General features: G+C 45.6%; 1 protein-coding gene across 1 annotated transcript in view; it reads left to right on the forward strand.

Moving 5' to 3' along the window:
• Window positions 1–481: 481 nt before the first annotated feature.
• Window positions 482–15,522, forward strand: part of TMEM164 (transmembrane protein 164) — a 287,129-nt gene continuing 272,088 nt past the window's right edge. The window contains exon 1 of the mRNA XM_085608175.1: window positions 482–1,587. Coding sequence (XP_085464301.1) covers window positions 805–1,587 — 783 coding nt within the window. The 5' untranslated portion in view covers window positions 482–804. The remainder of the gene's footprint in view (window positions 1,588–15,522) is intronic.

The following is a 15,522-nucleotide window of genomic DNA, read 5'->3' on the forward strand; positions in this document are numbered from 1 at the left end:
GACGTGCAGCGCCGTGTCTGCCACAAACAAGTCTCCTGACAGGGTCTGAGCGTAAGGACCGTCTCCATGTACCTTGCATGGGGGCCCCCCTTGCATAGGGGACTCCTCCATGTGCCACCTCTCAATGTACCGTGCGTGAAGCCACCCTCGAGTTTCGTGACGCTACAGAAGAGGCATGCAGCGCCGTGTCTGGCACAAATAAGTCTCCTGACAGGGTCGGGGGCCCCCTCCAATTACCTAGCGTGGGGCCCTCTCTCTGTACCTTGCATGGGGGCCCCTCGAGTTTTGTGACGCCACTGAAGAGAAGCATATAGCGCAGTGCCTGGCACGCCGCCCGTGATGGGCGCATCGTGCGCTGCCGGGCTACGCGGAGGCCGCAGTGTGGGATCAGGGGAGGGAGTGCACTGCGCACCGAGGGGCTGGGGGCGGGCTGGAGGTGTGCACTGCGCACCGAGGGGCTGAGGCGGTCGGGTGGGAGTGCAGTGCGCGCCGAGGTGCTGGTGGGCGGGCGCAGCGCTCTTCGCAGCGGAGACCCAGGGAGCCCCTCCTCCCCAGAGCCGAGAGCGGGCTGGGCGGGGGCTGCGCCTGATATCCCCGGAGAGCCGCCGCCGCTGGATGGGCACCGCTGCCGCTCCACGCCGCCTTCCAAGTGCCGCGGCCCCGCCTCTCCTCCGGCCGCCCTTCATGCGCTGACGCTTCCGCTTAGAGGCGCCTCTCTTTCCCGCGAATCGCCTGCCTCGCTCCGGCGCTGCCCAGCCGAGCCCCCCGCTCCATGAGCTGAGCCGAGGCGGGGCGGCCGCAGCCATGGCCCGCTACACGCTCCCAGCCATGCTGGACTGGCTCTACGGCGGGGTGGACCCCAGCTTCGAGGGCAACGGGGGCCCCGAGTGCGCAGCCTTCCTGTCCCCGAGCCAGAGGCTGCTCGAGAGCCTGGTGGTGCTCTGCCTCTCCCTGCTGGAGGTGGGCCTGGCCCTCCGCAGGATCACCCAGCCCCCGGAGGACCGAGGGGGCTGCAGGGAGCATGTGCTAGCCGGGGAAGCATGGCCGTGCCAAGGGAACGCGGTGGCAAAGGAGGCCAGGCTGTGCCAGAACAGCACGCAGTGCCACGGTGGCTGCACAGGCCGGGAGCAGGCAGTAACCGCAGAGGACCAGCACTGCCCGGTGGGATGCTGCAAGGATGCTGCAGCGACCACCCAGCAGCACTCCCAGGGGACCAGGGATCACAGCTCCAAGGGACCCTGTGATCAAAATAACAAGCCCTTCACGAAACAGTGTGCGCAGATTCGGGGCCACCAGTACGTGCAGACGGAGGCTCAATGTGATGGGGTGGCCAAGATCACACAGGATGATGTCTCCGGGCAGTGGGAGGGCGCGATGTCCAATCTCCATCAGGGCTTTATGACTAGAGACCAGAAAGCCATGGTTGCCCCTTGGCCTCGAGGTGCACCCACCAGGCAGGAGAGCCTGGGCAAGAACTTGCTGCTGGTAGCCCTGTGCCTCACGTTTGGGATTGAGGTGGGCTTCAAGTTTGCTACCAAGACCGTCATCTACCTGTTGAATCCTTGCCACGTGGTCACCATGATGCAGGTAAGTGGCATTTACCCACCGCAGTTGAAAACGTAGGAGCTGTTTAGGCATGCTGCTAGATGGAAAATTATGTGGCACAACACAGAAATGATGTGGCGTGCATGAGTCCAGTGTGTGCTTTATAACCAATATGGTCTGTTTTGAACAATATTTTCATCTACCTGGACTGCAAACCCCTTCCAGAAATTGACAACCCTTGTACAGTGCACACAGTTAGTACAATAACTTATGAATCATTCCCCTGTCAAATGTAGGCCTTTGTGTTGAGAAGGCTTCCCACTCACCTTTCACCATGAAATGACTGAAGATTACATTCACAATTGAAGAAGTAAAACTCTGATGAAATCATGTGCCCCCCCCCCCACCCCCATCTTACATTGGAATGGTCCGTGTTTGTGCATATCATGGTTGGTTTTGGGAAGACGAGTTGCAGTTGCTGTCAGTTTATAATTATTCCACGCCTGAGGTTGCTGTAATGGCTCGTGTATTGCAAGGTTTTACTTGGCTTCTTGACGTTTAAGTGAAACAATAATGTCACATAGCATTATTCCATCATTGGAATGTGCACTGTTACTCCATTGAAGCTCTTGTGCGGTTAAGCATTTTGCATATCTCTGCTGTCTTGTTTTCTGAATTATCAAGTCAGTCAAACAACTTTATTTGCTCAATCAACCATAAAAGCACAAAAAATCACAATAAAACGGGGTCAAAAGGCATCTATCTTCTCACAATAAAAACTATAACACATCAATGACAGAATAACTTACACTTCCCCCATTACAAGATACAGCGAATAAAATCATGGGCAATAAAAAAGGACATTTTCATAGAACTCATCATAAAAAGGGCTATCGCCAGGTATAATTTAATACTAAAATCACTCAAATCAATCGTTTGATAACGCCTTTGAGATATCAAGTCCTCATCTGTTTTAGCTTCTGATTGTGTGAAGAATGTTGCTAACTGTTAGGACATGCTTGAACTAGCACCGCTTCATTATGCAAGTATGTGGTCATGACTGCAGATGTTCTGGACTGCTGTGACGGGCTGACACACAGAGGGGAGGAGGCAGTATCAGTTTATCATGCGTGCCTTAACTATCCAACAAGCCCATTGACTGCTTAACCTTACCCACTACTGTTTAAAATGGCGGTGATCAACACATAACATTTTTGGAACTGCGATTTTGCAAAGGTTGGGCGATGAACTTGTCGTCTGTGGAGTTTGCATTGACTGATGGTGCATTCAAGAAGCAAATGTAAGATTTCATGCTTGGGCAGACACACTTCTAAATAACCATAGTCCCTTATACCTTCAAGAGAAGAGCTGGTGTTGGAGTCCCTCCCGCTCTGTGCCATCAGTAGAAGGAGTGTAGACTGATACATTTCTGTGATTGCCCCACAGTTGCAGAATTATTTCTGTTTGTAAGTTCTTGTTGAATGAGGTACTTTCTTTTTTAGGGGTGAGTGACCTTAAGACGTGGAAAAAAGCTAATTTCGCCAGAAATGCATATAAACCAAACTGTGCATCTCCCTACTATGCTCTGAGCGTGCGTCACTCCAGAAAAAAACAGTGATCAGATCTGGCATGGAGGGTGTTCTGTATGTCTTCTCCCTGTTAAGCATGAGGGTCAGTGGCCTCAAGCTATGAACTAAAATAGCCTCCACAGTATTTTAAACTTTGCATTGTAATTTTTAAACACCTTAACAATAGGCATCTTCTTGATGCACTGAGCGTGAGCGCGTGCTGATGTACCATGGAGAGGAGTGGGGCTAGTGTAACCTCTATGGTAATTGTTTGCACGTTCCTATGTAGGAGAGTGTCGGTCGTACTGCACTCAGAACTGAAATTAATTCATCATTTCAATGAGGTAAGCAATAAATTTGTTCCAAGGTCAATTGAATTTATTGAGCCTTTTAAATTTAGAGATGTCTTGAAATTATATACATTCTGGAATTCGTTCCATTTAACTTTCGCCTGAATGCCCAATGCATTTCGGGCTATCAAAGCCCTTCTTCAGGGGAAGCACTCTGAAAGGAAAAAACTAGGAGTCAGCCTAAATGTACGTCACGTCCTTAAGGTTTTCAGAATGTCGGTAACTTTATTAATCACCTCACCGTTGCACCAGGTCGAGTCACGGGGTCTTTGTACACTGTCCTCGTTAACGTGGTCTTGTCTACCTACTTTCATCACTTCGGTAGCACTACGGCAGCACATTTGTTTTCATCGGTTCTTGTGTTCGTTTTGAAGACACATCGATCTTTTCACATTGACCCTTAATAACTCTTCATAGCTGACGAATGCCTACAGTATGGACACACTTTTGGTTTGTTAGACCACCATTCTTGGCACGGTTGAATTACCTTGCCTTTCACCAGCTCAACTCGTTTTTCACCATTTCTGTACCGTCTTATAAGCTCTTATGCATATATATATATATATATATATATATATATATATATATATATATATATATATATATATATACATTTACACTTATGTCTTATCACTAAAATTTAGGCTGACTCCTAGTTTTTTCCTTTCAGAGTGCTGCCCCTGAAGAAGGGCTTTGATAGCCCGAAATGCTTTGGGCATTCAGGCGAAAGTTAAATGGAACGAATTCCAGAATGTATATAATTTCAAGACATCTCTAAATTTAAAAGGCTCAATAAATTCAATTGACCTTGGAACAAATTTATTGTTTACTTCATTGAAATGATGAATTAATTTCAGTTCTGAGTGCAGTACGAGTGACACTCTCCTACATAGGAACGTGCAAACAATTGTGATATTTATATCCCGACTCAGGGGGATCTACCCGTCTGCACCTACGACCTACTTGAAAACTCTACACCCTTGATTAAACCGAGTGCGCATATTCTGTTTCTATCTGCTGTAACCTCTATGGTGCCTGTCCATACGCTCCAGGCTCTAGTTTACCTTCCATGGGATGAACATGCACATACATCCTTGCATGCCACCTTGAGTGCTTGTTGGTGGGTCTTTTACTTGCTTTCGCAAACTTGCTCAGCGGCTCCCTGCGTATCATATAGGTTTTGGTGGTTCCTTAACTGGAATTTAGCCCGACCTCTTTCAAGCTATGTTGTTACGTGTGGTTCTGTGAGAAGAATAAGTATAGATGGCCTTGAAATAAGTTGGAGATATACATCTGCAGTGGAGTGGATAGTAGGCAGGTGCCTACTGATGAGTAAGTTGTACTAAGATGAAAGGTTGCTTATGTTTGAGGGAGGTATGGAATCATTTGACGTACCCACAGGCTTTTTCCTGTTTGCACCTTAGAGGAAAGCCCAATAGACTAGGGGAATTAAAATATTGTGGCCTGCTTTTAGGGCAGAACCGGAACCAAAGCTGCTGGCAGCACATATCAGTCAGGGGTTTGTGGAGCGCGACTACTCACCCGTGAGGGTCTCACGGTGCTGGGGGGGGGGGGGGGAGGCTGCTGATCCGTCTGGGTGTGGAGGTTCAGTCGAAGGGCCAGGTCTTGAGGTCCTTCCTGAATTCTTTAAACAACATGCATTGCCTGAGGGGGAGGGGCAGGGTGCCAGGTCTTGGCGGCGCAGTAGAAGAAGGATCTTCCTCCGGTTCTGGTCTTATAGATCAGTGTGACGGAGACCAGGGCGAGTTGGGCGGAGAAGAGTTGTCTGACGGGTGTGTAGATGGCGAGGCGGTGGTTCAGATATTCTGGCCCTGCATTGTGGAGAGCTTTGTAGGCATGTGTGAGGAGCTTGAAGGTGATTCTCTTGTTGATGGGGAGTCAGTGGAGTTGGAGATGTTGTCATGTGGCTGCGGTGGGGGATGTCGAGGACAAGTCTGGCTGCGGGTTCTAAATCTGCGGCAGTGAAGTTGCGTGCTCTCAACCCTGTACAAAACAACAATAGTGGGTAAAAAATCAGGAACAAATATGGATTAGGAACAGATAGCTTGGGGAACTGCCAAGACCCTTGTCTGACTCCCGACTGGGCCCGGATATTGGGTGTATCATTAAAAGCTCAAGTAATGCTCGTGTCACGCTTGTACAATGGAAGTATTTACACAGAACATAAGTTACCCTAACTAGGATACAGAACATCTAGCCATCCTGCCAAGATTCTCATCTGAGATGCACCTCTGAAAACTCAAACGTAATACATATGGTTTGGAGATGTGTGGCTGGTGCTGGCTAGTAAAATGTAGTGGTCTCCAGACTGAAGTCAGTGGTAGGTAGTCTGATTGGTTGTACAATTGAACATTGTGTCATGTGACTGAATCTCATGACTTAAGAGAAAGCTAGGTTATAGATCGGTGGAATTATTTTTTGTTACTTTAATTGCAACAGATTGGCTCACGGGTGGAAAATTGGGAGAAAATGTTACAAGATGGATGATGGCTGATTAAAACGAGGATGTCAGTGGTTCATATGGATGAAATATCACAGAAACACCTACTTGACTGACACCAAATGTTGTCAAATTTTGTTGCACCAGGGATGGCCCTGAATTATCCACCAGTAGCGTTTTCTCTGATAACTAATACAAGGTTTCTTTTTAGGCACACACAGTATTTGCAGTAACTCAATGAGATGTTTGAACAGATACTTGGAAGATAATTGGGAGATGTCCTGCTGTAGGGCCAGTCTAGCCACAGAATCTTCCAGATTGTTCCGTTTATACGGGGAATAGGTTTGTTTTATTTTGTTGGATAAAAAGAAGTAACATTGCTTTAAAAAAATCTGCATGTAGAGAAAAAGTTGCTAGTATAAGAATGACAGTAAATTGTTTTGAAATTAAGATGTTGCCTGGTCTGCAAGCTTATGTGAAGCAATCCACGCCATGCAGGCTGGGCGGGACTGTTCATCCTTGGTTTTGGGTCTGTTGCATTTTTTTTAGGTGATTCTTTAGGGCTTCCTTTTGTGATTCCAGGTATGTTCTAGTGGCCCTTGGAAAAGAAGTATGCTGTTTTTCTATCCATGTTTTGTTATTCGTGACAAAGGTAGCGTAACCCTCTTGTTTATGATGATTGTCTCCTGTACTGTTTCGGTTGTTTGTTTGCGGTCCTATCAATACTTGCTCTTCACGCCCAAAGTACCGAAAATGATCACAGTGAGCTCATCCTATAAGATACAGAGAGCCTCCGGCTGTTCGACTTTAGTGTGTTATTCTCTATGTTGCTTGGTCTTTAGGCTATGATTGTGATATGGCATTTGTTGGATCATTGGTAGTTAAAAAGTAGTGTGAACCCTGATCATCTGTGTTGGATAAAGTTTATGTCGATAAGTGACCAATTACATTCCATATTGTTAGTAATTTTGTGTTTACTTTATGGTACTGATGCAGTGAACCTGAAATGCAGCCAGTCCGGATGTAGGTGCAATGCTTAAAAGGAAATGTTCTTGATACCTTAACGTTGAAGGTCTTTGGTTACCATAACCAACAACCCCTAGCTCCTACTGGCAGTCATACAAGATTGTTCAAATTCCTAATCTTATTGTTGTCTCTTACAATGTTCTCTATAATCTTGCTCATTAGAAGTTGTTTGTAAATCAAACAAGCAAATATTACTCCTAAATAACAGATTCCATTGTCTGCTCATACTAAATTCCAGTCCTGTAAGTCATTTCCCTTTGTCTTTTTTAATTGATTATAATGTGAAATTTACCTAGTTACGGTTGTAGCCTAAAGAGTCATACCTTTCAACCGGTTCTAAAATGGCCGCCTCTAGAAGCCACCCATAGACCGCATTTGAAACCTGTTTTCAGCAAAAGGTAATACATTCCTCCGCATTTGCAATCTGTAGCCGTTTTCAGCCCAGAATCGAGTTTAGTCATCAGCATTTTCGGTCGGTGCCCAATAGCTATATTGAAAACTGTCGGTGTCAGAAAAGTTTGTGATAGATCCCCGTTAGTTATGACACTTCAATAGGAGCCTCATACCCTGCCATAGTCCTAAAATCCAAATAATATCCAAACTGACGTTTACCATAATTATTCACCTCATATTATTGAATTCTTTATTTGAATTTAATCCTAATATTGCTCCGGGTTTGATATTGGTGTTAGCAACTTGATTCCAATCTTGTAACACTCTTGGGCTGGCTGATGCTCGCCCTTCTGAGCAAACTTTGCTTGGCACGTGATAACCATACCATTCACAAATTCTCCCGTTCTCCGGGTCTAGACTGTACACTGGATCCTGATGTCAAGTTTATATAGTGAGATTGGATGATCCCTTTTGCACCTTTGAGGAATTCACGCTCTCCAGGATGAAGGGCCAGATCTATAGCCATTAAGTTTAGCGAGTCGCAAATTGCGCGAAATTGCGACTTGCTAAACTTAATGTACAACAGTGTCTCAGACACTGTATGCGATTCACAATGGGGTCGCAAATTGCATGCCTCGCGAATATTAATGAGTCTGTCACAATTTGGGACCCCATTGTGAATGGCTAGCACTCCCTGGGATTGTGGCCATGTCTGTGACTGCTTTTTTTAATAAAGCAGTTTTTTTAAAAATGCAGCCTGTTTTTCCTTAAAGAAAACGGGATGCATTTAAAAGAAAAAAATGAAACTTTCCTGTTTCATTATTTTAAGGGCAGGCTGTGGTCCCTGGGACCACTGCCTGCCCTTAAAAATATTTGCTAACCCATTCACAAAGTGGAAGCCCCTTCCCGTTTGCGAGTGGCTTACCACCCTTTTGACAAGGGTGGTAAACTGCATATGCGGTCGCAAAAAAATGGTACATGGCAATTGAACTCGCTATTGGGGAGGGACGCTGTTGGCATGCCGCTTCCTAATAGCAGGTCGCTAACCATTTTTAGCAAATAGATTAGCAACTCGCAAAATAGGGTTTGTACATTGGGCAGACGTTTTTTGTGGTTACAAAGGGGCCAAATTTCCCTTTGCGACCGCAAAAACGGTCGTACATCTGTCCCGCAGAGTACAGCAGCAGCTTTGCTCTGATTGTTGAGAAACTTGTTCAGAATTTTTTCATTGCCGACCTCTTCTATTAAAGCATGAAAAGCCCGCCTGATACCTTTACAACTCTCGGCTGGGAGTCCATCAACACCTGGCGATTTATCATAAGGCATGTATATTTTCTCATAAAAATCTCAAAACTGCCCAATAAAGCCTTTAAAACTAGCCCCAAATTAGCCATTCTCACACTTGCTTAGGAAGATATCTGAATTATTTTCCTTAGTCCGTAACTTGTAAATTTATCCCTGAGATCAAAGTATTGGCCCCCGTATAAAGCATACTGTGTTTTAACTGTCTAGCCTGAAATGTTCACGTCATTGGAGAAGAGCAACACAGTGTCATTAGGGGAGGTCAACTTCTTTAAGTAGACTGCAGTAATCTTCTCATGCTCTTTGATATCCATCACATCAGAGGAAATGACATAATGAGACCTTTGAGCCCAATTAAATCATAAGACATGGTGTCATCCATCCTCAAAACCTGACGAAATCCGTCGAAGCGGGTTAAAGAAAGTCCTTCAAGTCTAAAACTAATTTGATTTCTACGGTACATAGTCTGTCAATAGCTCTAGCATAGATGATGTCATCTTCATGCCAACAATGATGTCATATATCTTGTCGAGTGATGTCACATGTGGTTATCCGCTGCGCCCAGCTTCTAACCAGGCCCTGCGGCCTACCCCTGCTGGGCCTTCAGCTGTGCGCAGTGGAGGTTAGACGCTGTGCCTGGCTACCCACCCTGCCGCTGATGGCTTGCCCCCACTGTGCAGGTCACGTGCAGAGGGCGTTGTTCGCAGGTAGTGGCATAAGGTGCAAGTACCATTAAACTGATTAATGTAAGGAAGACCCGTACAGTTGACGAGTAAGTAGTAGGTTTATTGGAGAGCAAGTTTGTGACCTCCTACCACCAGTATCTCCTCCAACTGTCGCCCCTCTACATTCCATCCCCACATTCCAGAATCTGTGGTCACCTAGTTACCTGGGAACGGTTAACTTAGATACCACAATATAGCCTTAGAGCCCGCCATATGGGCTCTATCAGCCATTAAAAGCCCTAGTGTTGAAGTTCAGCTCTGGCCCTTTAACAAGGGAGCGGGCCTTTACTGGCTTGTAGAGCCTGCTACAAAGAGCTCTAAGGCTATAAGAACATTCTGTCCCTAGAGGGAAGAATGTTCTAATTTGTAAAACAAAGTCCTCACAGAGCCCAAGGGAGTAGCTGCCTGAGGCCTTTGTTAAACATTGGAATGTTGATCCTCCGGTCTCCTACCGGCCATTAGAAGCCCGGAGCACTCCATTGTCTTCCGTGGAGAGCTCAAGATTCCAGTGTTCTGACTAATAATAAAACCTGTTATATGCAGTGCTTAGAAAACTCGAGAACTGCAGTATGAAGCACTGTATACAAGCCAGGTTCCGTTTTTTTGTGGTATTGGGCTGAAGGAAGGACAGTGAGGCTGTTGCGCCGCAGGGCAGGCTTCTTTAGCACACACAGCCGTCGCGCCTCATCAGACCGGTTATACCGGACATACGCCTACCAGCCACCCTTATCTGCCCCCGCAAATGCCTTGGTGCTCACTCGGAACTTATGAAGTGAGCCGTGCAGACGTTCTGTCCAGGGTCCTGACGAGGCGTGTCAATGTAACTTATTGTTATCGCCCATCACCGCCCTCATCAGCCCCTCTCCCACATACTGGTCTTTGTTACCACCCACAGCGAGGTTCACCAGCACTGCATATTTATTATAGCGCCGAACAGTAAGAAGCTAAATAAAAACCTGCCTTTGGGTACCTGCAAACTGCGCATTTAGGCTGAATTAACCTTTCCTGATGTAAAGATACTTAAAAAGCAAATGAAACGAGTTGGAGAAAAAACACGATGAGCACGTACAAGCCCTGGTGCTCCGAAATCTGCCGGAGAGCTGTTTCATAAACCGTGGCGGCGCTCCTTTCATTTCTGCAAGGTTCCATGTGGGAGTGAACCTGCTGGTTCAATGTCGCATGAAAGCCAGCAACTCTGAAAACATTGCAAGCTGGTGTTGTTTTTTTTTTAAATAAAGCATTCGAGTTTTTTTTAATCTTCAGAAATTTGAAAGAAGGGGAGGTATACAAATGTTTTCATTTTGACATTTCAAACGGGAAACGGTGTTTATTTACTTGCTGAAGAATTTCTTATTTTCGGTTCTTCATACAGTTTACGTATAGCGCAATGGAGAATTTGTAGGGTTTGCATTTAACGCTTTATTTAATTTACACGTTTACTAGGGAGTAGGATAACGTCCATACTCTGTTTATTTGATATAAACTTGCATTTGATGGTGGTCATTATTAAAACGTTGAGGTGTGAATGTTGGTGTTTGCATTAATGAGCCAGTGACAAGTAATTGTATATATATGAAGAGAAAAGATCTCCAAGCTGACTTGGAACTGAAACTTTATCTACAATTTAAAAGTAATACAGTTACTGTATATAATTTGTATTCCAGGTTTTAAAAGCCATTTTTGTTGGCTTCATATTTGATTAAATGGAGTGAATGCACCATACAATTGAATAGAATTAATAATTAAAACAGAATGTGGCACAGTTCCCTTTAAGAGGCATTTACTATAAATAAATAATAATGGCCCTGACTGTCTGAGTCCTACAAGTGTGAGAGGATTTCTCTATGTGAATACAGCGCTTACTTTGTAAAACCAGTATTTACAATGCAATAGGTCTCGCATTTACTAAATTCTCAAAAGCGAGACCTATTGCATTGCAAATGGTTGTTTGCAAAAGTGCCCCGTGCTGCGCCTTCGCATTAATGGCAGCCGTTCCCCTTTCCTTAGACGCAGCTCATCTGAAGAAAGGGGCGTGGCCACCATTAACGAACATGAAAGCGCTGCATGGGGCGCTTACAAACAAAAGTTATAAAATAGAGGGGGGGGAAAAATTCGGCCACGTTCGGCTCCACTATAAACCAAAGGCGTGGGCGCCACTGTGGCGTGCCGAGCTATGCAAATAAAATGAAGCCTTACTAGAGAGCGTGTCCTACTTGTTTGAAGGCAGGTGAAAAGCATTTAACAAAATAGTGTCCAGAGGCTGTAATTAAAGTCTACCGAGCAACAACACATGTAACAGGGGGTGTTGCCATCAGAGGTTACAAAGACATGGCAGTACTAAGGAGGGACTACCAAGCCTATTAACAAATCAGAAGCTAGCATTTACCAAGGACAATGACACAAGCCAATTAAAAATATGGGCGGAGGTTCACCGCCATACTTCAAATACAGCATGCCTCGCAGAGCAGCGCATGCGCTGCCCAGGCTCAATGTAAAAAATAAGTGCCAGAGCTCTGGCCAGTGGACCACTCCAGCGCGCACCACACGTTGGCCCTGCCATGCTGCCACTGATAGTAACAACTCCACTACTAACCATCACAACCCTACAAAGTGTGACAATTTGGGCTATTTCAGGCCTCCAAAGCTATAAGAATGGCTTGGGCGGCAGGTAATAGTAATTTTTAATCTATAGAGAATTAATAAATACCTGTTGTGGTCCTCTCTAAATCATCCATACAGCGCCTCCTTGCGGCATACTTTCACAAGCGTAGAATCTCACAGGGAGGGCCAGGGGGCTAGAAAGGTCCAGCATACGGGTCCCCATTAAGAGTTGAAGACAAAGGGTATGCTGTTCCTAAGGGGCCGGAGGGGGGAAAAAAGGAAAAATAAGGACACGTAAGTAATGGCGGCCATAGGTAGGTGCTAGAGAGAGCAAGAGAGTGGGTGCTCGTCCTGGGATAGCTCCAAATAGAAGCAAGAGCCCTCGCACATGCCGAGGGGTGTCATGCTTTATCATAGGGCAGCTCCTCATTGGGCCGGCACTGCAATGCCCAACGGGCCCCGCGAGGGGGCTCTTTGCCGGAGGTCTTTTCGGTTTTGCCATCGTGAATCTAGATGACCCTCTCAGTTCACGACTTTCAGTCTGTTTTTATTTATGGCCCAGATACTCTGCAAATAAAGTCCCCCTGGAGTATCCAGGCGCCGTTTTTAAATCGCATTCACACATTCCCACATCTACTCACTTCACATAGGTTCAACCTCCCATATCATCTAGATTCACGATGGCCAAATCGAAAAGACCTCTGGCAAAGAGCCCCCTCGCTGGGCCCGTTGGGCATTGCAACGCCGGCCCAATAAGGAGCTGCCCTATGATGAAGCATGACACCCTTCAGGGTGTGTGAGGGCCCTTGATCCTATTTGGAGCTATCCCAGGACGAGCGCCAACTCTCTTGCTCTCTTTAGCACCTACCTACATCCGCCATTACTGACTTGTCCTTATTTTTCCTTCCCCCCCCCCCCCCCTCCTGCCCCTTAGGAACAGCATAACCTTTGTCTTCAATACTTTCACAAGCACCGGTGCTGACAATTAAGTGCCGGTGCTGTTCACCAGAAACCACCGGCTCAAGTTAAGCACTGCGTGAATATTCAAAAGGCGGGGTTACAGGTTATGGCAGCCTTCCCCTTTGGAACGTGAAAGCGCCTAGTAATGGGATGGGGTTTAGAGTAGGGTCCTGAACAGGCCAGGTTTTGCTCTTGTGTGGTTAGAGAAAGGAAGTATTTCCAGTTGTGATTTTCACGTCTGTTGAACAGTGTGAAACTCTTAAAATCAGTCAGTCTAACACAAATACGTTGTCTGAGTCGTGCCCATTACTTATTAATGTTCTTTAAGAGCTCCAGGCACTGGGTTGGAGAGACCATGTTCTGTAGCTGAGGAGACGCTGGCGCCTGCACCGCGAGGCACTTACGTGGCGAACGGGACAGAAGAAACTAATTGGGTGAAGCGGACAGGGAGATCAATCCGCCAGGAGAGGCACACATACACATCTGTAAAAAGGGCCACAGGCAGGGCCACAATGGGGACCAAAAGCAGCACTTTCACAAATGGCCAAAAAAAGAGCTCCTACGTTTCTCCCTTCTCGCTCTCTTTTTCTCTCTTACATCCATCCATTTTCTGACCCTCACCTTCTCTCCTCTCTCTTTTTGATCTCTCCATTTCATTTTGTTCTTTTATTCACCTTCATCTCTATTTCCCTCCTCTCCATCTCTGGCTCCCATCCTCCATCCATTTTCTCTCACCTTTCCTCCTCCCTCTCCCAGATCTCTCGCTCTGTTTCCTCCACCTCCATCATGTTCTGTCTCTCTCTCTCTCTCTCTCTCTCTCTCTCTCTCTCTCTCTCTCTCTCTCTCTCTCTCTCTCTCTCTCTCTCTCTCTCTCTCTCTCTCTCTCTCTCTCTCTCTCTCTCTCTCTCTCTCTCTCTCTCTCACTCATGTCCCTCTTCTGTTGTTGTTGCTGAAGTAAATGTCAAAGGCCCCAAAGGAGGCTTCGGACCCGCCCTCCAATGGCTGCAACCCACTGGGGAAATGCAAGATGGAATAAGTGGCCAATCCGGCCTTGAACACATACCAGAGGGCGAAACTTACAGAAACTAACTCCCAGATTAATTATGTTGTTAAAAATGTATACAAATACATTTTTAAAGTACAATAACACTTAAAAACCAGAGTTTATCTAATGCATCTGTTTACTTCCTTTATGCATCTATATACCTTCCATGCACTTGGATCTATATATTTATTACTTTTCTCCTAAAAAAGCATATCCCATGCACTACCCTATTTCTCATCCTATACCTCTATCAATTTCCTTAATCTACATATACCTCCCTCCTTTATGCATCTATATACTTTCCTTATAATTATGGATCTATATATTTATCACTTTCTTCCAATTCAGCATATACAATGCACTAGCCTATTTCTCACCCTATACTTCGCTCAATATATCTTCTACCCCAACTTTCTGACTCATCTCAAACTTCTTCCTACTACTCTTTCCAATGCACAACCCTATATCTTACCCTATACGTCTACATCCACTCTCTCATTTATTCCAAACCCCATACCACTACTATGATCCCCAAAATAACCTTTCTAGACTCTCCCATACTCTACCCCTCCTTGCATCATCTTGACACCTCTTTTCACTATGCTGATTCCCCCAAAACAAGCCTTTCTAAACTCTTCCTTCTGACTCGTCCCCTCTACATCCCCTTTTTACTCATCCAACAGCCTCCTCCTCCTCCTCCTACTGCTTTGACCCAAAAACAAAAAAAAACAACTAAATCCTTCACTCTTCTATCCCTCCACTATCCATTTCAATCAAAATAACAGACTAACATGTTCACTTCACAAATTTAATATTTCACTATACTAATTCACCACTAATCCTTTTTGGGTTCCAGATTAGCATGCTACTCGCCAAAAAAGCACCTCAACACCTCCTCAGTGGTAACAAGCACTATATAAATGCAAACCTTTTCCCCTCTTCTATCCCTCCGCTACTCTTCTACATCCAAATAACTAAAAAACATATCCACCTCTTTCATATTAAACTATACTAATTTTCAACCCTAATCCTCGATGGGTTCTGGAGTAGCGTGCTACTCGCCAATAAAGCGCTTCAACACCCCATCAGGGGTAACAAGCGCTATATAAATGCAAACCTTTTTTCTCTCTTCTATCCCTCCGCTATCCTTCTCACGCCAAATAACTGACTAATATCCACCACTCAAATTACTTTCATATTTCACTATACTAATTCACCACGAATCCTTTATGGGTTTCCGGAGTAGCGTGCTATTCAACACCCCCCCCCCCCCCCCCACCCCCCCCAAAAAGCACTTCAACACCCCCATCAGGGGTAACAAGCGCTATATAAATACAAACTTATTTTCCCTCTTCTATCCTTCCGCTATCCTTCTGAATCCAAATAATTTACTAACCTATCCACCACTTGAATCACTTTCATATTTCACTATACGAATTCAACACTAATCCTTTGTGTTCCGGAGTAGCGTGCTACTCGCCGAAAAAGCGCTTTGACACCTAGTCGGGGGTAGTAAGCTCTATATAAAGGCAATTACAGTACAATA

This window comes from Triturus cristatus, chromosome 5_2 (genome assembly GCF_964204655.1).
Source record: "Triturus cristatus chromosome 5_2, aTriCri1.1, whole genome shotgun sequence".
NCBI lineage: Eukaryota > Metazoa > Chordata > Amphibia > Caudata > Salamandridae > Triturus > Triturus cristatus.